The 23,323-nt window shown below is 42.5% G+C and overlaps 1 protein-coding gene across 1 annotated transcript; it reads right to left on the reverse strand.

Annotated features, from left to right (window-relative positions):
* Positions 1–465: 465 nt before the first annotated feature.
* Positions 466–17,004, reverse strand: LOC142209538 (uncharacterized protein CXorf65-like). The gene is made up of 6 exons (XM_075278545.1): positions 16,970–17,004; positions 16,498–16,584; positions 11,921–12,037; positions 10,251–10,325; positions 2,409–2,510; positions 466–542 (listed from the first exon to the last, which is right to left on the reverse strand). Exons 1-6 carry the CDS (start codon positions 16,992–16,994, stop codon positions 493–495), a joined length of 456 nt encoding a protein of 151 aa, XP_075134646.1. The 5' UTR covers positions 16,995–17,004; the 3' UTR covers positions 466–492.
* Positions 17,005–23,323: the final 6,319 nt, after the last annotated feature.

Genomic DNA, 23,323 nt, shown 5'->3' on the forward strand with positions numbered 1-23,323 from the left:
ACATTTTCAGGCCTTCTAGAGAAGTAATTGATTCCTTCAGCTTTGATACTCAATATAGATTCATAAAGAAACCCATCAGAATACTTGGAATAATAACTCATAACAGCAACAATGTTTACATGATCAGAGCTGTTTAATCACACATTTTTGCAACTGATCTGCAACATATGGATATATAACCTAAGACTTAGGTCACGCAGTACATCCTTCATTCTCAATCTCAAGAGTTCTTCTCCGTAATTCCACCAAAGATGTCTTCATAGAACAGTAACTGCTTTGAGTGAAAGTAAATGAATGCCACAGCCTATTCTAGAAATCTAAAATATGTATTTGCAGAGAAATGTCCACGCCTGAAATATTATCCCGTATTGCATTATAATTGTTTGACAATAAATTACATTTAGGAACTTTCAGATACTTGGTTGCTGCAGAAACGTCCCAGTCCAACAAAGGCAGGTAAGAGCGCAGCAATCTGGAGGGCGTAAACTGCTCTCACGGTTTAACTGATCGTTTTCGGACTGGTGTACCTTGTTTTCCTGTTACTGTTGAAAAGAAAAAAAATATTGGTTGCTCTGTTGTCTGTGACATGTTTTCAGTCCTCCATCTTTAATGTGACAGCAATATAGGAAACTGAGGCTCCAAAAAATTAATACAGATATATTCTTAATTTGATTTTAATCCCTTCCTTCACCTTAGGGTGCCATGTTAGTGAGGGTTCCCAGACACACAGTTACATCACACTGACGGTCTACGGCCTGTACCGGATTCCCCGTTAGTGAGCGACTCAGGCGACAGCGTGTGTGGCAGCAGAGGGGGCTCTGCGTACCCTCTCTGGCATGCGTGCCATAGGTTCGCCATCATAGGTCTTTGCACAGAGGATGTGACTGTGCAACCAATGCGGGAGCCTGGTGGTGACAGACTGCCTGATGGTTTATACTGGGAGCCAATTATGCTTTGGTATACCGAACCATTATGCAATTACATGACTGCTTGTAGATGTCCACTAGTGTAAATAAATTACATATAGTAAAATAAATCAGTAAAAAAAAACGGTTTGATTTTGTAAAAGTGATAAATTAAATTTGGTATCAAACCACACCACCACAAACCAAACAGTAAAATTATATTTCAACCAAACACTAAGAAACTGCTAAATTGATTTTTTCCTATCCATCCATCCTAAGATGGTACTACTAAAAACTACATCTTGTCCTACAAAAAATAAGCTTCCATATATGTACATTGATCACAAAAATAAATACAAAGTTATGGCTTAGAACTTATTTCTTTCAAAATGTTTTTTTTTATTGTGCAAGTTGTAAAACATACAGCCATGCAAACTGTCTCGCAAAAACAACCCCTCATACAGCTATGTAAGTGGAGAAATAAAAAAAACCCTTTGGAATATGATGATGAAAAAAGCAAAGAAAAAAAAACGACACTTGTTCTTTAGGGTCAAAACAGACTGGTCCTAAAAGGATTAAAGGAATACTAAACCTAGAAACGATAAAAGTAAAATAAAATGTTGAAATGTAGTTTCTCTCAAAGCTCTTGGGTCACCTTGTTGCAATACACAAGGGGTTTATTAATGGGACTGTCCAGGAATTGGTGCAACCAGTGGGTCGCCTCACGGAGATGGAAAATAAAAAAGCATACTCACCTGTCCCCATCACCTTTTTTTTTATTTTACACCTCCTTGGCCTCCCCACAGGTTGCTCCAATTCCTGGACAATCCCTTTAAAGGGGTATTCCCAGCTCGCTTGTTCATCAACCTGTATGCTGTGTGCTCTGTTCATTTTCTGGTTTTCTCAGAAAAAGCCAGCTCTGCTAGTTCTCTTCATAGCAGTACATGTTTGCAGTCAGTAATGAGGGATGGTTGTAAATAAATTAGCACAGTATCACTGTAAGATGCACAATATGAAGCTGATGTAGCAGAACTGGATTTGATAGGTGATGAGAATTCCAAATTTAGACGATACAGGACCAAGAGTCAGCTTGCAATAAGCTCAGTTTTAGGTCTGTGCTTACAATACACAGGTAACAGACTCCCTGTCTCAGCCCTTATCAGCAAAATTCAAATAGCAGACTGATAACTGGAAGAGCCGGAGATAAACAGCTCAGATATACAAGCACCAAGCACTCAAGTCCCCCTCCCTCCTGAGAGCAGAGAGCTACCTCACTTGTTTATTCTGCACCTCATGCATAAGCTGCCTGCAATATTAAAGATGATAAAAATGTTGGCAGCCAATAACAGATCAGATGGTATTGTATAGTAAAAGTGTACAGGTCTGTGTACATGAAGTATTAACAAACTTCATACAGGCTGCAAGTTTGCTTTGCTGCTTTGTATATTATTGATATTCTATATTATAGGATTCAATGAATACAATTTTGGCAGGCATATTCACCTTCAGGAGGGGTGGAAATCACAACAGTGCCTTTTCGGTTAGACTTTTTTGATTTCAGCTTACGGCCGGAGTCCTTGGATTCTCCCCAGTTTCCCAATTTAGCTATAAAAAAAAAAATAATACACTACTAAAGGCTCGTTCACATCAGCGTTCATCTGTCCTTATTGCAGGTTTCCGTTTCCTGCATAAAACAGATGCAGGAGACTGAAGCCTGCAGGAGACTTTCTCACCCATTCATTTGAATGGGTGAGAAAGCTGTCCAGCCGTGAGCGGCAGTGAGCGTTTTGCGCTCTCCGCCACGAAACCGGGTTTTATAATCCGGACACAGAGTCGGACATGCACTACTCTGTGTCCGGATAAAAAAATCCAGTTTCGCGGTGGAGAGCATAAAACGCTCACTGCCGCTCACGGCCGGACCCGGTCAATGGTTTCCGTCTTCTGCCATGCAGAAGACGGAAACCATAGAACGGAGACATGAACGCAGGTGTGAACCTAGCGTAAGGAAAGAGTATTGTAAAAGATTACACTCCTAAACAAACAGCAACATGAGTTAAGCAGATATCTATTTGTGGAAAATTCAATGCAAGTTCCCACCACAGAATAATATTTACCTGCCAGTTATTCTCTTTAGTTTTAGCTGGCATGTCTACTGGATTCTAAAGAAGTGTGAAATCTAGCTCCTGTCTCATCAGACTGGATGCTGTGCATAAGCACAAGGTCAGCAGTACGCTTATTCACAAAATCTTTTTTTTTCCATATGATTGCTCAGGGCTGCATCTACCATGAGGCAAGATGAGCTTCTCGCCTCAGGCGGCAGATTGGAGCTTCTTTTTGGGGGCGGCACTGACAGCACCTCTATTGTACCTAGCTGCCCCTGAGTACAGACATGACATACATGCAACCTCCTTCCTTTTAGAGGCACAGCAGGAATAGGGCACAATGCAGTGATAAACAACATACTTATTACTATTACTGCATAATATATTTTAGCACTTATTAAGCTGTCCTCCTGCTCCTTATCTTCAATCTGACTGCTTGTTTACATTATATCTGTATCTGTATTCAGCCTCACACATGGAGCTCCATGGAGCAGGGACAGGTTAAGTAGGATTCTCCAGCCCACTGCTTCTTATCTACAACCTAGCAGTGTTAAAATTAGTGTTAATGATAGTACAGGTATATCACTGGGACCTGAGAAGGACCCCTAGCATTATAGATAACTATGTCACTAGAGGTCCCTCTACTGGCATGATGTTTAAGCTGGTAAATCCAGCAAAAAACATGGACCAGGTTTAATAGGTGAAACACGGTAGTGTGAATGCGGGGTAAAGTAACTGCCTGAAAAGTGGAGAAGAAAACATATTTCTTTAATAACATATATTACAAAGTTTCATATATTAAGCTGTACTACACTTTTATTAATAGTTGTGTATAACTGGAGGTGCATTTTAAAGTGTAATTAAACTTTTGGCCAATTTTTGATTTTTGGAAATTTTGTAATATAAAGTACTTTATTATCACATTTTGGATCCTTTCTGTGAAATCTTTAGTTTATTTACATAGCCTTAAGGGGTTTACCCAAGAGTACAAAAATATGGTTCCTTACTTAACAAAGACCCCTTTACACACTTTGTGTATGGTACCACAGAACTATCTGCCACTGTGAGAGTGTCTCTAAACTTTAATCAACTTCTAGATGTTTCAAAATGGAGCAAAAAGGATACAACAATCTTGGTAAGAGAATGATTTTGAAAACATATGCAACTAAACCAGATGAGATATTGAGATTGTGTGTAGGTCAGACTGGACAGGCTGAATAATGGTGAACAATTCATATTGCATAGGGAGAGCAGCTTTTAACCAGTCTGGAGCAGTGCACTGAGACAGAACCTTGGTTAAGAAAGTTAATGGAATGAGAAAAAGATGGAAACTTTCGAGTTAAGCGACCATAAAAGATAATAAATACATGAAAAGCTGTGGCCCCACATTACAGAATCACAGAATTTTTAGTTGCAGATTTTGTGGGAAGTTTTTTGAGCCAAAGTCAGGAGTGGCTTGGAAAGGAATGGGAAATATTAAGGAGGCTCTTAGACACTTCCCTTCTCCACTCCTGGCTTTGGCTCAAAAACATACAGCAAAATCTGCATCATAAAACACTGCTTTTCCATAGTATTCGGGAACAATACCACTCTGTGTCATTACTATCTGTATATGACTATAGCAGAGCACAACAGACAGTTTCTTGTCTGCCCGCAGATCACAGGTGTCCTAGTTGGCTCCCGGACAAGGACCGTTCCTGCTTATAATAACATTCTTCTCACTAATGGACATAAAATGCCCCATCACTTCTGGCATTTTTCCATGGTGAAGTTTTACACAGAGTGAAATCATTGAATCAACACTTTAATGTAACATTCTCAGCCCGCACCCCTGTTATTTCCTTCTAAGTAACTTATAACAATTTGTGTGGATCCATCCTCTACCAAGCTGCAATCGACTGGTTCTCGGTTGCAGAATGTAACTGGTTTCCTATATTCAGTTCCACATAGACCACAACCAACACAATCAGAAAAATGGGTTTGTGGTTCTATATAATGAAATTACTATACACAAAGCTCTGCAACTTTTTAATATAATCGGTGCTTCAGCATGTTCAAGATCTCTGCCTGCAGATGAAAAGGAACTTCTTGTTTAGGGGTCATTCACGCTTTGTTTTCAGCATCCATTTAGTGGATCTGTTTAAGCTCCCTTTTACCTGGATAGCACTATGACCCATTCATTTCTATGGACCCTTAAACATTACCATGAATTACATGGTCCTATGTGCAAGCCGACAGTCCGGGCTGCAAAATATGGAACAGGTCCTATTCCTGTCCGATTTTGTGTCACTGCTTCTGAAGCTTCTATTCATTAGATGAAAGGGGCCGCAGAAACACAGCAGCGCACGGGCGGAACACAAATGACATGCGTGTGTGTCCCATGTGACTTTCTTACGGGCTCCGTTTTTACGGCATTCACTGTGCAATTAAAATGACATGTCACCTATATTCTATGTTTCGGTACAATTCCAGGATACCAAATTTATATAGTTTTATTTACATTTTAACCCCTTAACAAAAATCTAAAAATTATTTAAAAGTCGCTATATCCTGACACCTGTAACTTTTTTCTGTGTACGGGGCATAGGGAGTCTTTTTTTGCAGGGCCAGGTGTATTTTTAGTTACACTATTTTGGGGAATGTCTATTGCTTTGATCATTTATTATTCTAATTTCTATCAGCGGTGAAACAATGAAAAAAATGGAGGTTTGGCTTTTTATAAGTTTGTAGACTGGGCATTTTTGGAAACCAGGTGTCACGGAGCAAAGGTATACGTCTTCCTCCGGAAGGTCTTTTGAATCAACACGGACGCAAGAGGTCGGGAGACAACAGCAATTTATTGTAATCCACAAAGTTAGTAGCCGGCGGCGGTCACATCAACCATAATAACAATAAGTCCACAGAAGTCACAACTCAATGATAGCTTTGGTTCCTTGGTCCTGTAACTAAATCCTGGCTCTCTACAGAGCTGTGCACAGGCCGGCTAACACATACTAACTGCTAGCTATATACTATATACTATGACTGTTACACCTATATCTGTGGGTGGGAAGGGCTGAGTCACAGATCCTTCCCCCCTCACCTATACCAAGGACAGCAGACTCCCTGTCTACTATGGACAATGCACCGTCCAACATCTTCTTGGAGACACTGATCAGATTATCTCCACCCATTGTCCTCACTGGTCCTCACTAGTTAGAGGTATTTGCATACAATGTGCTAACACACTAGACCCCAATCAGCCAACTACACATTGATGTATATAACAGGTTAGAGAATACATTCCACATGAAATATATATTACACATTGCCTATAGTATAGACTCTAACCATCCCGTGACAACCCCTCCCCCTCTCAAAACATGTGCATGACACAATTGGCCTACACAGGTAAATTGGGGAATGCACATCAGTCTCTATAGCTCATATGTCCTCCTGCCGGGATAACCCATCTGCGTTCTGGTGTTGGTTCCCTCGGCGGTACTGAATGGTAAAGTTGTAGGGTTGAAGGGCTGGCATCTGGCAGAAAATCCGGTGGATCCATGTTGGCTTCTCTCTGAGCTTGGCTTCGGGTCACTGCTCCCACAAAGTGGCACTGTAGATTTCCAACATCGTTGCCTAACAGAACATCGGCCGGCAGCCCGCTCATCACACCAATTGTGCATCGTTTTGGTCCATAACCATAGTCGAGTTCCACGGTAGCTTTAGGAATACGTTTCCGAGTACCTCCTGCCAACTTGATAGAAATGCCAGGGCCCTCCTCTAGGGCCTCGGGTCGCACAACTCGGGGGTCCTCTACCGTTAGGAAAGCTCCCGAGTCCCGGAATCCAACAACTGTTCGGCCATCCAGTAGGACCTCCTGCAAGTGCTTCCGCTGAAGGTTTGCGGGATGTGTGGCGGAAGGCTGAATCCCATAGACCCCTGGAGGTGGAACAGATAGGTCATTCATGGAGTCATCTGAAAATGGGGCCAAACTTTCTGTCCTAGGGGTGGTTCCCAGGTAGTGAATAGGCCGGGATGCCACGGTGGCCCGTGCCCCCATGTTAGCAGGGCAACTAGCTTGCAAATGTCCAGGCCGCCCGCACCCAAAACATCTGCGCTCTAGCATTCTTCCAGTAGGTCGTTGTCTAGGGACAGGGTTGTTCATAGCTGGAGGCCGATGGGCTGGGGCAGGGGTAGAGGGGGAATTGTAATCCTGAGGCCGGGCACGAAAGGTGGGTGGCTGAATGAAGGGTGTCTGGCGGACTGTGGTAGTTTTCCGCTCCTCTGCAAACAACCTCTTCCACTGTGGCTTGATGGTCAGGCCCTCATCTGCAAGGGAAGCAGCTTGCTCAACTGTGGCTGGGTTACGTTCCAGCACCCACTCACGGATCTCAGCGGGGCACTGGGAAAAGAACTGTTCCTTAAGTATGACTTGGAGAACCTTATCGACTGTGACAGCCTCCTCTCCTTCTAGCCAGCGCTTGCATGCTTGCTTCAACTTGTGGGCGAACATGTGGAAGGAGCTTCCCCCATTGTAAGACAAAGAGCGGAACTGAACTCGGTAGGTCTCTGGAGTGACTGCATAATACTTCTGCACCGCTCTTTTAATGGCCTCATAGTCCCGCTGATCACTAGGGTCCATGGCTCTGAGAGCTTCCGCAGCCCCATCTCGTAGGTGCCCCACCAGATACCGGACCCAATCCTTCTCTGGGACTTCCATCAGGCGGCACTGGTGTTCGAAGTCCTGAAAATATCCATCAACATCCCCAGCCGCTTCATCAAAGGTCTTGAAGTGTTTATGGGAGACATATGGTGGTTCTCTCACTGTTGGGCTGGGGGTCGACGTTTTATTATAATTCCGCGTAGTTATCTCAGCCATTCGCATTTCATGCGCCATTCTTTCCTTTTCATGCGCCATTCTCTGTTCCTCCTTCTCCGTTTCCTGAGCCCTCTGTAATGCTCTACTCCTTTGCTCTGCAGTTGCTCCTAGCCCCAGCACTGCCAATTCCTCCTCATACAAAACAACCCATCTGCTCTTTTGGGTCTGTACCTGCCACTCCCGTATCTCTACTGTCTCCTGGGGGCAGCCCTCCTCATGGTCGCTTTGCAGGGTCATCTCCTCCAGTGCCTCGATCAGTTGATCTTTCGTTCTTCCCTGGTAACTCAGGTTTAGTTCCCGGGCCCTTACTTGTAGACTTGCCATAGTCCAGTTCCTGTATTCTGAGGTTGTGGCTCCATTAATCGCTGAGCTGCTGTAGTCCATCTCGCTGTCCGCTGTTGATCCCACTGCTGCCACCAGTTGTCACGGAGCAAAGGTATACGTCTTCCTCTGGAAGGTCTTTTGAATCAACACGGACGCAAGAGGTCGGGAGACAACAGCAATTTATTGTAATCCACAAAGTTAGTAGCCGGCGGCGGTCACATCAACCATAATAACAATAAGTCCACAGAAGTCACAACTCAATGATAGCTTTGGTTCCTTGGTCCTGTAACTAAATCCTGGCTCTCTACAGAGCTGTGCACAGGCCGGCTAACACATACTAACTGCTAGCTATATACTATATACTACGACTGTTACACCTATATCTGTGGGTGGGAAGGGCTGAGTCACAGATCCTTCCCCCCTCACCTATACCAAGGACAGCAGACTCCCTGTCTACTATGGACAATGCACCATCCAACATCTTCTTGGAGACACTGATCAGATTATCTCCACCCATTGTCCTCACTGGTCCTCACTAGTTAGAGGTATTTGCATACAATGTGCTAACACACTAGACCCCAATCAGCCAACTACACATTGATGTATATAACAGGTTAGAGAATACATTCCACATGAAATATATATTACACATTGCCTATAGTATAGACTCTAACCATCCCGTGACACCAGGGATACCTAATGTGTATATGTTTCACAGTTATATTTTACTTTTATATGTATTCTAAGGAAAGGGGGTAATTTGAAGTTTTAGGAAATCTTTGAAAGTTTTTTTTTAAATCTTTCGTATTAGCCACTTAGGGGGCTTGAACCTGCAATTATTTGATTGTAAGTCCCATAGACTACAATACAACTGTATTGCAGTCTATGGCAGATTCGCAACATTACTATTGAGACTGGTCATAGACCAGCTGCAATAGTAGTATTGCTATGACAAGCCTGTGAGACTTCAGAAGGTGGAATATTCTGTTGAATAGCACTGACCGGTAGCTATGGTGGACACTCTGAAGCAAAGCAGCTTCCAAATTTAAAGACCTGTCACCCGCTGTACTATTATAGTGGATGTCGGGAAGGAGTTGAATCTAATTTTTTGATGTTAAACATATTATTTTAAGAATTTTTTGTTAGATTTGCTATCCTCCATGTTCATGCCTCCCAACTTTCGAAGGACAGAAAGTACAATACATTGTGAATTTAGTCCCACCCACTGTCAAGTTGACTCCACCTACCCTGTTTCCCCAAAAATAAGACATGTTCTTATAGTTAATTATCTAACGAAATATATGACCTTTCTTATTTTCGGGGGATGTTTTATGCGTCGGCTGGAGCGGGGAACAATTGGCAAACAAAGCGGGGAACAATTAGCGGAGTGCCGGCATGACTGCCGGTTGTATGTGATCCAGAAGGTGAAAGGGGGGAGGGTGTCTTATTTTCGAGGAAACAGGGTATTCCTATTTATTTCTCTTTTGTGCCCCCACACAGTATAATTCCCCTGCAGTCATCCTGATATGATACGCCCTCAAATGATGTTTCCCTCCAATTTTCTCCACATTACAAAAATCCCCTTCCAGTTGCCCCCAAAGACCCACAGAATAAACTCCTACTCCTGATATGCCCACATTATAATATCCCCCACCAACTTTCCCCATAGTACTCTTCAGTTGTCCCAACGGTTTAATGTCCCTTCCCTGCTGCCTCCACAATATAAATTCCCCCTTCCCTCACTATATTGATACTATGGGTAACTGACTTGTTTTCGTTTTTCACCACTTTAGATAAGTTATCCCCCATTGCATTGTATGCGTTTTGGGAACACATTAAAGGATTCAATCAAACCTCTTGAATAGGGAAGGCAGCTGCCAGGGAAACTTCATGACTCTAGTGGTATCCTTTATACTTAACCTTTATAATCATAATTTCATATATATATATATATATATATATATATATATATATATATATATATATATACTACGTTCTCTTACATTATGTTAGCTGAAGATAGGCAGGGTATAGATGACAGTCATGGCTCAGCCTTACCTAGAAATTTGGCATTTACTATTGTATCATCATGCAGTAATGGGGTAAATATGACATCTGAGGAGTCTGGCGACCCTGAGGATGAAGAAATAAGGTACAGTGAAATTTAATTAAATCACCTCCATATCAGTAGCAGGCAGAATATTAGGCTACTATACTAGAAGCTCCCTCTTTATTTTGAAGGAATTATTCTGGCTTGGCTAATATTTAAAGATTATGCCTTAGTTTTCTTTAAAATATATACATTAAAGGGGCTCTATCACTGGGAAAAGTCATTTTTAGCTAATCACATCCTTGCATAGCCTTTAGAAAGGCTATTCCACACCTACCTTTAGTATGTAGATTGCCTCAGTGGTTTCTGAATAAGTCAGTTTTTATTCATATGCTAATTAGACTAGTGCATGATGCATTGTGCACCCCTTTGCTATAGTTTCCCATGGGAGGCTGCTGCTGCTGACTCAGCTTCCTGTTTGCACAAACACATAGGAGATAATAGCAGAGATTAGTGCTGCTGGGAACTTCCTGTGCTGGCTGGAAGCTCATTAGCATATGAATAAAAACGTATGTATTCAGAAACCAATAAGGCAATTTACATACTAAAGGTAAGTGTGAAATACATTTCTAAAGGCTATGCAAGGATGTGATTAGTTAAAAATGACTTTTCCCAGTGATAGAGCCCCTTTAAAGGGGTTTTGTTGCCTTTTTATAGTTACAGGAGAGGAGTTGGAAGCAGAAAGCTCTGTCTACTGTATATTGGCCCATAGTCTTTATTCTCAATGAGAGTTTAACAACAGTGAATGTGCCAGGCCGCTATACATTGGATGGAGTCTTCTATGTCTGGTTCTGTCTTGTCTACTGCACGGGCGCTAGAAGTGGCTCCTTAAAGTGGATAGGTATCTACATTGCAAAAGGTGGTTCTAGGAGCAAGTTCCTCTCTTCTACCAAGCAGGTATTAGTTTCACATTCCTTACACTGGGTTCACACCAGCATTCGGGTCTCCATTATCAGGTTACCGCATGCAGAAAACGGAAACCTGTCATGCCGAGTCCGGCCATGAGCGCCGGTGAGCATTTTATGCTCTCCGCGGCGAAACCGTTTTTTTTTTAAAACCGGGCACAGAGTACTGCATGTCCGAAGCTGTGTCTGGTTTAAAAAAATGCTCACCGGCGCTCACAGCTGGACACCTTTCAAACCCATTCAAATGAATGAGTTTGAAGGATGCCAGCAGGTTTCCGTCTCCTGCCCTATTTTGTGCAGGAAACGGAAAACTGCAGAACGGAGTCCCGGGCGCAGATGTGAATGAGCCCTTACCCAGAAATTCTAGCAGGGCACGCATGGTCTTATAAGTCGTCATGTATTGTCTCTCCTTAATGAGACACAATACCCCTCCTGATATTAGAAGACACAGAGTTGTGTTTAATCTGCAGAAGACTGGTGAGATCACAGAATATGACATCTGGCTGGTAATGTCACCAAAACCCCAGAAATGTTAGCTGAACTCAAGAAAGAGAGGATATTTTCCCTGAGAAAATATATGTTAATCTTGTTGGGGTACTAGAGCTAGTGTTTGCTGGTGCCAAACAGAGACAGATGGCACTAAAACCAGCAGCAGACTGTTTAGCTGCTCCTTGTACACTATGGAAAACCTTGAGACTGATGTCACTACTTACTCGTCACAGCAAGCAGGACGCAGGTCTCCCTCTCACCAAGGAGCTCACTGGCATAGCGCTGCTGGTTCTCTAAAAGGTTCTTCACTTGTCCACTGTCATCTGCAAGTTCTATTTCCCCTGTAATACATAAGACAAGACAATTCATAGGGATAGTCCTGACTTCATAAATAATGGTGACATAAGCACTAATATGTACAGGAGAATGCTGGGAAATGGTTCAGTGTGCACTAAGGCCAGAGCCTGAAGCCTTCCTTAATATTGACCATCAAGACCAAATTTGTGGAAAGGACATAGAACTTGTTGATATGGACAGTTCTGAATTGTGTCCTGCAATCTTAGTATACATTACTGTATAATAGAAGTATCATAATACATACCTCCCAACTTTCAAAGGACAGAAATAGAGACAAAATATGCGGTGCGCATAGTGCACCGTGGCAATTTTAGCCCCACCCACTTCTAAATTGACTCCGCCCATTTCAATCAATTTCTCTTTATGCTCCCCACACAATAACCCTAATATTATATACCCCCGCATTATAATGTTCTCCTCAGACAGTATAAAGTCTCTCTCCTGGTGCACCAACAGTTTAATGTCCCCCTCCAGCTGCCCCCACAGTTTAATGTCCCCCTCCAGCTACCCCCACGGTTTAATGTCCCCCTCCAGCTGCCCCAGTTTAAGCTGGGGGCAACTAGAGAGGGACATTAAACTGTGGAGTTAGCTAGTGGGGGACATTAAACTGTGGGGGCAGCTGGATGGGGACATTAAACTGGGGGCAACTAGAGGGGGGACATTAACGTCCACCTCCAGCTGCCCCAGTTTAATGTCCTCTTCCAGTTGCCCTCAGTTTAATGTCCCCTCTAGTTACCCCCATTTTAATGTTCTTCTCAAGCTACCTCCCTGGGTTTAATGTCCTCCTCCAGTTGCCCCCAGTTTAAGTACCCCTGCCCTCCTTCAGATGCCAGCAGCACCCCAAATACCCCTGCCCTCCTTCAGATGCCAGCAGAACTCATAAGACTCTGTCTACCTTGATACCAACGGTACTCTAGGAACTCCTATACTACCCTAAACATCAATCCAATCCCCCAGACTCTCCAGGATATAGTCTCATTTCAGTCCCTCAACAATGCAGTCCCATGTAAATACATCAATCCCTCCCATCAGCCTTCTTCAACATGCAGTCCCATGCTACACAATCCTATCGCTCCCCTGCCATCCTGCAGTCCCACAAAAGACAGTCCTAATTGCTTTCTCTTCTTCTTCTATATAGCACAGTGCTATTATGGAAGAGACCCCACCCTCCTCAGAGAGGCTCCACCCCTTCCTATGACATCACACCTACCCGGAGCAGCTCTATCTAGACATGACCGAGCAGGCAGGGACACAGTGGTGAGGCAGGAGCTGTGTCCGCTCCTGTTTTATCACTGTATTCAATTTCTCTGCATCCTCTACGGACGCAGATGAGTTGAATCCGGGACATACCTCCCGCCAACCAGGACCGCAGGACACGACTCGGAATCTGGGGCGGTTGGGAGGTATGCATAATCTATATGTATAAAATTCAAAATCTGTAGTACAAATCCACAGTTCTTGCCCGATTTAGCATGAAATGTAGCATGCCCCCTCTCCACCTACAGGAGCAGAATACTGCGCATGTTACATCTTGCTAGCATCCCCCCGTCATGAGATTGAGGCCCCTGAAGTTAGTTATACATATAATGGGGAAATATGAAGGTGAAAGTGAAAGTGCTGAGGGGAAAACAATAGTTGTGGCTGACCCAGGGACAGATTATAGTGAAGGCGCCAAACAGTCACTGCTAAAGGGGCCACACCACCACACACAACACACAAACATTTTACAAACACCATATAAACATCACACAGGCACACACATACACCAACCCACAAGCACAACACCACACAAATGCCACAACACACCACATAAACACCAGACCACTCTAGACACACACACATGCACACTACATACACACAGACTAAACACGCACATAAACACATTCATATAGATGCACAATACGCACACGCATGGACACTTTCACTGCACAAGCACATGGATCACATGCACATATACACACCTACATATACACAGGCCACACACGAGCGTGCACACACACATACATACATATTGCATCACACTCGTGCACACACACATACACACACGCACTGACAAAACATGTCTGGTATCCTTAGTGGCTGCTTGCACAGTACAGTATTTTTCATGGATTTGGCGGTTCCATAGATTTCTTTGTGCACAAAGCTGTGAATTTTGCAGGCTCCATAGAAGTCTATGGAGCTGTAGAGTCCACGGCCCGAAATACTATAGTGTGCAAGCAGCCTTACTGAGCAGCAATATTGGAAAGGCGAAAACTGCCTCATAGTAAGATTGTCATTATTGCTGACTACCAGTCATGGCCAAAAGTTTTGAGAATGACACAAATATATTTTCACATGATCTGCTGCCCTCTGGTTTTTATGTGTGTTTGTCAGTTGTTTTTATCACATATAGAAATGTAATTGCAATCATATTATGAGTAACAAAAGCTTATATTGACAGTTAGAATGAGTTAATGCAGCAAGTCAATATTTGCAGTGTTGACCCTTCTTCTTCAGGACCTCTGCAATTCTCCCTGGCATGCTCTCAATCAACTTCTGGACCAAATCCTGACTGATAGCAGTCCATTCTTGCACAATCAATGCTTGCATTTTGTCAGAATTTGTAGGTTTTTGTTTGTCCACCCGTCTCTTGATGATTGACCACAAGTTCTCAATGGGATTAAGATCTGGGGAGTTTCCAGGCCATGGACCCAAAATCTCTATGTTTTGTTCCCTGAGCCATTTAGTTATCACCTTTGCTTTATGGCAAGGTGCTCCATCATGCTGGAAAAGGCATTGTTGATTGCCAAACTGCTCTTGGACGGTTGGGAGAAGTTGATCTTGGAGGACACTCTGGTACCATTCTTTATTCATGGCTGTGTTTTTAGGCAAGACTGTGAGAGAGCCGATTCCCTTGGCTGAGAAGCAACCCCACACATGAATGGTTTCAGGATGCTTTACAGTTGGCATGAGACAAGACTGGTGGTAGCGCTCACCTCGTCTTCTCCGTATAAGCTGTTTTTTAGATGTCCCAAACAATCAAAAAGGGGATTCATCAGAGAAAATGACTTTACCCCAGTCCTCAGCAGTCCACTCCCTGTACCTTTTGCAGAATATCAGTCTGTCCCTGATGTTTTTTCTGGAGAGAAGTGGCTTCTTTGCTGCCCTCCTTGAGACCAGGCCTTGCTCCAAGAGTCTCCGCCTCACAGTGCGTGCAGATGCACTCACACCTGCCTGCTGCCATTCCTGAGCAAGCTCTGCACTGCTGGTAGCCCGATCCCGCAGCTGAAACACTTTTAAGAGATGGTCCTGGCGCTTGCTGGTCTTTCTTGGGCGCCCTGGAGCCTTTTTGCCAACAATGGAACCTCTATCCTTGAAGTTCTTGATGATGCGATAGATTGTTGACTGAGGTGCAATCTTTCTAGCTGCGATACTCTTCCCTGTTAGGCCATTTTTGTGCAGTGCAATGATGACTGCACGTGTTTCTTTAGAGATAACCATGGTTAACAGAAGAGAAACAATGATGACAAGCACCAGCCTCCTTTTAAAGTGTCCAGTGGTGTCATTCTTACTTAATCATGACAGATTGATCTCCAGCCCTGTCCTCATCAACACCCACACCTGTGTTAATGGAACAATCACTGAAACGATGTTAGCTGGTCCTTTTAAGGCAGGGCTGCAATGATGTTGAAATGTGTTTTGGGGGATAAAGTTCATTTTCTAGGCAAATATTGACTTTGCAAGTAATTGCTGTTAAACTGATCACTCTTTATAACATTCTGGAGTATATGCAAATTGCCATTAAAAAAACTGAAGCAGTAGACTTTGTAAAAATTAATATTTGTATCATTCTCAAAACTTTTGGCCATGACTGTATACAGGGAGCTTTCATCACTGAAGCTGCTGAGGTAAAGTGAAAGCCGAGCTCTGATTGGTTGCTATGGGCAACTACACAAGTCTGCCTGTGAGGTTCGTTTCATTACTGAGATGTGGGTTTTAATTTTGAATAAAAAATAGTTCAAAAAATAGTTGTAATAGTTTATACTACATAATATGTATTGAATATGTAAAATCAATAAAAATGTTGAAATTAAGAAAAAAGTTGTTCACATCAATGTAACGACAAATTAGTAAAATGCCAAAATAATAAAAATTTAAAGTGGAAAAAAAACATTTACTGTAGCTCTGAAAATGTCAATTTCAGTGTGACGCTGATAATTTTACTTTAGCATAACCAACAATGTAACGTATTTCCCGTGAGCGAAGCCGCAGGTATTCTATTAGTATACCATAAAGCATAATGTATATGGGGTACCATAATGCATGTTACTGTATGCTACTACAACATTATAAAGTATTATACAATATTATACAGTATATGTATCACATACTGCCCCAAGATATACTACATGGTATGATTATGTATTATACTACATCCATTTATTCCCCCATGTTTTCTTCATACCTTCATTCTCATAATGGCAGGAGTTCTTGATGCATTCCAGAAGTAGCTGGACTTTACAGTTGATATTGAAAAGCATCTCTTCATTATCTGCGGTGGAAATATAGGAAGATGTACCCATGTTAGTAAGTCATAAACTGTATCTGACTGGTATACATTATTCTATTATAATAATACTGCACAAATCTATCTTGAATGTGTTTATTTTGCACTGGCAAATGACGACTCGTAGACCTTGTAGCCCCCAAAGTGGTGAAAACCAGTCCGTGCATTAATATATGGGGCCCCTTACAACAAAAGGATTACTACAAATCACAGTCAGAGGGAATTCCTAGAGTCCAAGAAAATATAGAGGAATGATCCCTATAAGATCATCCTGTCTGACCACTCGGACTAGGCCTGGAAGAGGAATACAGACAAGAACAAGCAGCACATTTAGTAGAAACCCTGAGAGCTCTAAGCCATTTCTACTTACCTCCATAAAGAACAGTTATGAACATTTTGCTGTATACCTGAAAAAATCCAAAAGAAGACGATGGTAAGTGAAGCCCCAAAGCGGGTGACTTTAGATATGTGGAAATAAAGAGACTTACGTGGAGAACTGAAATTGTACTTGTTCCTGGTCATGGCAGCCGAGCAGTGAAAACAGCAGCAGTCACCAGGGAGAGGGTAGATGGTCACAATTACCAGCCATTAACTCTGCTGCTATTTACTAAGCCAGCCCTGATTGCTCAGTACACAATCCTTATTATGTCTTGAGAGGTCTGCACATAGCTTGGCTTTACATAGTTTTGTCTCCAAGGTGTTGCTAGATGTTGCTGCCAAGAATGCATTAGGTCTGTGTACACGTCTTGCATCTGTTTCTTTTGTATAGTAGATCTCCTACCACAGTGACTACAATGTATCAAACAAATTTTTCGGCCTTTTTATCCAGTCGTGAAATAAGATGTAATTCAATCTGCATGGTTTAAAGGGGAGCAGTCAGATATATGCTGCCAATATACAATGCATTAACAAAGGTGCCTTTCATCTGTTTGGAGATGTAAGACTACTCCAAACATTGTGATGACAATCATGTAACAATATACAATCGCTCAACATCTCAAACCACATATGGTATGTGTTTCTTATATATAACGTGTATTTATAAGATAAAACATACCAGGACATCAGGAGAGTAACAAGTAGTCATGGACTTCCTTCACTGTCATAGACATCAACAGCAAGTGAGTTCAGCCTCTGGTTATTATGGTCTATAGTCCTCCTATATCCTACCACTATATTTTATTGTCCCGTGCCTTCCATACTTCCATCTCATCCATAGGAGTATCCATATTCCGTACCAGTTACAATAACACAATGAATACTTCATCTATAGGAGTATACATATTCATGCACCTTACCAGTCACAGTAACACAATGAATACTAGGGCGTACAAAGAAATCCTGAAGCCTCAAAGCAGAAGTCAGAATTTCCACTCTCCTACCAAAAAAAAGACAGAGTAAAGAAGGACAGTAGTTGTCGAAACAGTAGTATGTTCTCTTGAAATTGTAAGTAATTATGTGTCAAGAAAAAAAGACAAAAAATAACTCACCCCCATCAACAATTACAATGGTGTACAATGTCTGCCTACAGAGTCCACTAGTCCAAAAATAAATAAATAAAAATTAACCCTTTGTTACAATTGCCTCCGCATTTTCCTCTATTTCACCATTTACTGACCTACTGCTGCTTTTGAATTAAAGGGTTAATGGCCTCCTAAGAGGGACCTGTAGTGGCCTCCTCCCTCCACCTGCTTTCATGGTAGATACATTGACTACTAACTACTCTTACCATTAAGAACCCATCCTTGTACCATGTTAGCCAGTGGATATGAAATGAAAGAAATTTTTTGAGAGAAGTCCTCAGTAGTTGATACCTTTTTTAATGGCTAACTTAAAACGTTTTTTGATGACATATCGAGCTTTCAGGACTACTATAAAGGTCCCTTCATCAGGATGGTATAACACAATTTCTGAAGGTAGGCATATATATACACAGAGAAATCGAGTGTTAGATGCAAAATAGATGGAGAACAGAACACAATGTAAATAAACAGTAAAAAAACATATATATCAGTTCACAGGAAAGTTCTCTGGGTTTATGGCTTCTTTGATCAGTGACGTGTTGTCTAGTGGTTGTAAAACGTCATAAAACCCTGGGCCTGATTTAACCCCCTCTGAAGAGTGTTAAAGTTCACCATAAGTTTAACCTCCCATATGAGGCGATCTTTTCTGCTCTTGAAATTCCCTCTCAGTACCAGGATCTTCATATCCTGGGTCATATTATGATTTTCATTGCAAGTGTTTTGGCACAGGGAAGTCCATTCTCTGTTCTCTAATCGTATGTCTGTGTGAGTTCATCCTCATCCTAAGTGACTGTCCTGTCTCACCTACATACAGGCCCTCAGGACACTTAGTACACAATATCAAATACACTACATTAGGTGTGCTGCAGGTGAAGTTACCTGGCATCTTGTAGTGTCGATCAGAGTTCGGGATCTTTATTTTGTCCGTAGTCAGTATGTGCGGGCAGGTCTTGCACCTCTTATTTCCACATGGAAATGTTCCTTTGTTAGTTGGAGGTGACAGTGAGCTGCTAATAATCATATTCCTGAGGTTTGGTGGCTGTCTGTAGCACAGGAGAACCCTTAAACATAAGAGAGGGCCCCTTAGTTGCTGGGCCCTGTTCCATTTGATAAACCTACTACCTGTATGCCCTTAGACCATATAAATACCCTAGGAAGGCAAATTAGAAAGTTGCTATATATGTAATATCATATAATAGTGATCATGGGGTCACAGGACACCTAAGGGTGTGTAATTCACGGAAACCAAAAGTCAGGAAGAGATTAACCACTGTATAAAACACTGACGTCTGGTGATTGCTACAATGTAACACAAAGTTTTATTTACACATTTTTGTGATAATACAGGGACAAAAACAGCCATAAAGAGACAGCTATTATCCAGCTCGATTGAACAAGTTCTGGGTGTTTTTCTCTCGTGTGGACTCTGCGCTCCTGATCAGGTTCCTGAGTTCAGCGAATGCCTTATCTGATGAATTTATTGTTTGCATGGACAATTCAGGAAGCAGTAAGAAGTAGAAAGTGTAGAGCAGGAGGTTGCAGTATTGAGGCATCCTGCAGCACGGGGGTTTTATCGTAAATGGTTCAGAGATCAAATAATCTGTTTCTAAATACAATATCTCACAAAAGTAAGGGGGCGTTCACACTAGCGTCAGTGTCCAACAGCTAGTGTCTGATGCTAATATCCTTGCATAATCTTGCGCGGACATTAGAATCAGACACTAGCTGTGTCCGTGACATTTTGCATGATTTTAAATGGGACACCATGCACTGTCCGTGCCTGTCCTTAAGCGTCCGTTCACAAAGATGTCCGACATTTCAAGCGGACAGCTAAATCCTACATGTAGGGTTTAGCTGTCCGCTTGAAAAGTCGGACATCTTTGGCAACAGTAAAGAAATGACACTTTGATACAATCTAAAATAGTCCATGTACAGCTTATATGAGAGTGTAAATTTGTTATGACATCAAAATCGCTCAACACATAGCCATTAATTTATAAGCCCCTGGCAACAAAAGTGAGTACACCCCTAAGTGAAAATGGACAAATTGTGTCCATTTTCCAATTAGTCATATCCCCTCCCCAGTGTCATGTGACTCCTTAGTTTTACAAGGTCTCAGATGACAATGACGAGCCAATGTCTTAAATTTGGTGTTATCATCTAAAGCTCTTTGAGGCTCCGTTCCCACGGAGTAACACGCTGCTCATGTAGACACGTAGACACGTGAGCGAGCGAGGCGCTTCAAACCATATCCCATTGATTTCAATGGGTGCTGGCTTACGCGCACTACACATTGAAATCAATGGATTATAAAGACTCCCATTGATTTCAATGTGTAGTGTGCGTAAGCTGGCACCCATTGAAATCAATGGGATCTGTTTTGAAGCGCCTCGCTCTGATACGTGTTTACGTGTCTAAATGAGCAGCGCGTTACTCCGTGGGAAAGGAGCCTAATACTGGTCACTCTCATGGGTAAGAACTCTCTGAGGATCTAAAAAAAAAAAGAGTTGCTGATCTACATAAAGATATCCCAGGCTATGAATAAGAAAATTGCCAATACCCTGAAACTAAGCTTCAGCATGGTGGCCCAGATTTTACAGTGGTTTAACAAGACAGATTCCACTCGCCATGGTCGACCAAAGAAGTTGAGTGCCCATGCTCAGCATAATATCCAGAGGTTGCAAAATACTTGGTTCAGATGGTGTCAATTGTTTATGGTGGCAACATGGTGATTAGTACAAAGATAAGTGTGTCTTGCCTATAGTCAAGTGTGGTGGGAGTGTCATGGATTGTGGTTGCATGAGAGCTGCTGGCTGTGAGGAGCTACAGTTCATTGAGGGAACCATGAATACCAACATGTACTGCGACATACTGAAGCAGAACATGATCCCCTCTCTTGTCCTGATGGCAGTATTCCAACATAGCGAACAACATTCCAAACCTACCTCCAAGATGACCCACTGCCTTGCTAAAGAAACTAAGGTGCTGGACTAGCCAAAAATGTCTCCAGACCTAAACCCTACTGTACATCTGTGGGGCATCCTCAAAGGTAAGGTGGAGGAGCGCAAGGTCTCTTAGATTCACCAGCTCCAAGATATTGTCATGTAGGAGTGGAAGAGGATTCCATTGTCAACCTGTGATGCTCTCGTGAGCTCCATGTCAAAGAGGGTTAAGGGAGTGCTGGAAAATAATGGTGGCCACACAAAATATTGACACTTGGGGCACAATTTGTCTATTTTCACTTAGGGGTGCACTCACTTCTGTTGCCAGTGGTTTAGACATTAATGGCCATGTGTTTAGTGATTTTGATGGCGCAAACAATTTACACAGTTACACAAGCTGTACACTGACTACTGTACATTGTATCATATCTTTACTGTTGTCCTATGAAAATATATAATGAAGTAATTACTAAAAGGTGAGGGGTGTGCTCACTTTGTGACATACTGTAGGCATGACCTTTTGATAGTATCCAGGAAAAATTATTATGAAGCCCATTATTTAATACAGAAGTGTCATTTATCCATTACAACTCTGCGGGGCCTTAGGTGTATTTACAGCAGCCAGCAAAAGAGCTCTGTGCTCTGCCACATAGTAGGACAATATTAATATTCTCTTACATCCCTGTCTAAATGGAGCAGCAGACGTCCAGGGGTATGACTGCTCCATTCAACTCCATTGGACTGCCATAGGCAGAACTCACAACTGCATCCATGCTTTATATGAATCTATCACTTGTGCCACAGCAGTCATTTATCAAGCGTTCCAATACACTGGATGTCAAACTGATGTTGATGTCTGTAAAGTAGAGGATGGAGGGTCAGGTTGATGCAGATAAAGCAGCTCAGATTCTGCAGCACTGATCTTCTCAGATGTGCAACGCCTCTGTATTTCAAGCAGTACAGCCAGGTCTCTTTTCTCCGCCAACCTATTAATCTACAAGATAAATCTTATTAGGAACCTATTTACACAACAGAACTCCGGTCACAATTTTCTATCAGTATTTATGGTCCTAACCAGGAGTGGAACTTACCACAGATAGATCTTCAATGTTCTCTGCCGCGAGACTTAGTTCACTGCATTCTCGCTTGTTTTTGACTGCTTGTTTTACTAGCTGGAGGAATTCTTCATTGAGGGCATCTATAGCCTCCTCCTGAAACGTAAAAAAAAATAAATAAATAACAATGGTTATGACTAGAGATGAGCGAACAGTGTTCTATCGAACTCATGTTCGATCGGATATTAGGCTGTTCGGCATGTTCGAATCGAATCGAACACCGCGTGGTAAAGTGCGCCATTACTCGATTCCCCTCCCACCTTCCCTGGCGCCTTTTTTGCTCCAATAACAGCGCAGGGTAGGTGGGACAGGAACTACGACACCGGTGACGTTGAGAAAAGTAGGCAAAACCCATTGGCTGCCGAAAACATGTGACCTCTAATTTAAAAGAACAGCGCCGCCCAGGTTCGCGTCATTCTGAGCTTGCAATTCACCGAGGACGGAGGTTTCCGTCCAGCTATCTAGGGCTTAGATTCTGGGTAGGCAGGGACAGGCTAGGATAGGAAGGAGAAGACAACCACAACAGCTCTTGTAAGAGCTAAATTCCAGGGAGAAGCTTGTCAGTGTAACGTGGCACTGACGGGCTCAATCGCCGCAACCCAGCTTTCCCAGGATCCTGAATGGAATACACTGTCAGTGTATTCCCGTATACCCGATATATACCCCGATACCCGTTCCAACGGTGTGCCCCCCCACCTTCACCCCAGAAATACCCTGCAAGTCCCCTAGCAATAGAATTGGGGCTATATACACCCACAATTTTTACTACTGGTATACAGTGCCATTGTCTGACTGGGAATTCAAAGAATATATTGGGGTTATAAATACCCTCATTTCTTGCTACTGCCATATAGTGCCAGTTTCTGACTGGTAATTCAAAGAATATATTGGGGTTACGTGCACCCACAATTTTTACTACTGGTATACAGTGCCATTGTCTGACTGGGAATTCAAAGAATATATTGGGGTTATAAATACCCTCATTTCTTGCTACTGCCATATAGTGCCAGTTTCTGACTGGTAATTCAAAGAATATATTGGGGTTACGTGCACCCACAATTTTTACTACTGGTATACAGTGCCATTGTCTGACTGGGAATTCAAAGAATATATTGGGAATACAAATACCCTCATTTCTTGCTAC

Source organism: Leptodactylus fuscus, chromosome 6, assembly GCF_031893055.1.
Source record: "Leptodactylus fuscus isolate aLepFus1 chromosome 6, aLepFus1.hap2, whole genome shotgun sequence".
NCBI classification, from domain to species: Eukaryota; Metazoa; Chordata; class Amphibia; order Anura; family Leptodactylidae; genus Leptodactylus; species Leptodactylus fuscus.

Bases quoted from the DNA above. Each gene is read 5' to 3' on its own strand.
- LOC142209538 (XM_075278545.1), bottom strand. From the start codon at position 16,994: ATGTTCATAACTGTTCTTTATGGAG. The intron at 12,038-16,497 runs GTATGAAGAAAA...TATGTATTACAG, and splicing joins CTGCCATTATGAGAATGAAG to GGGAAATAGAACTTGCAGAT. The intron at 2,511-10,250 runs GTAAGGCTGAGC...TTTTTTTTATAG, and splicing joins AGTAAATGCCAAATTTCTAG to CTAAATTGGGAAACTGGGGA.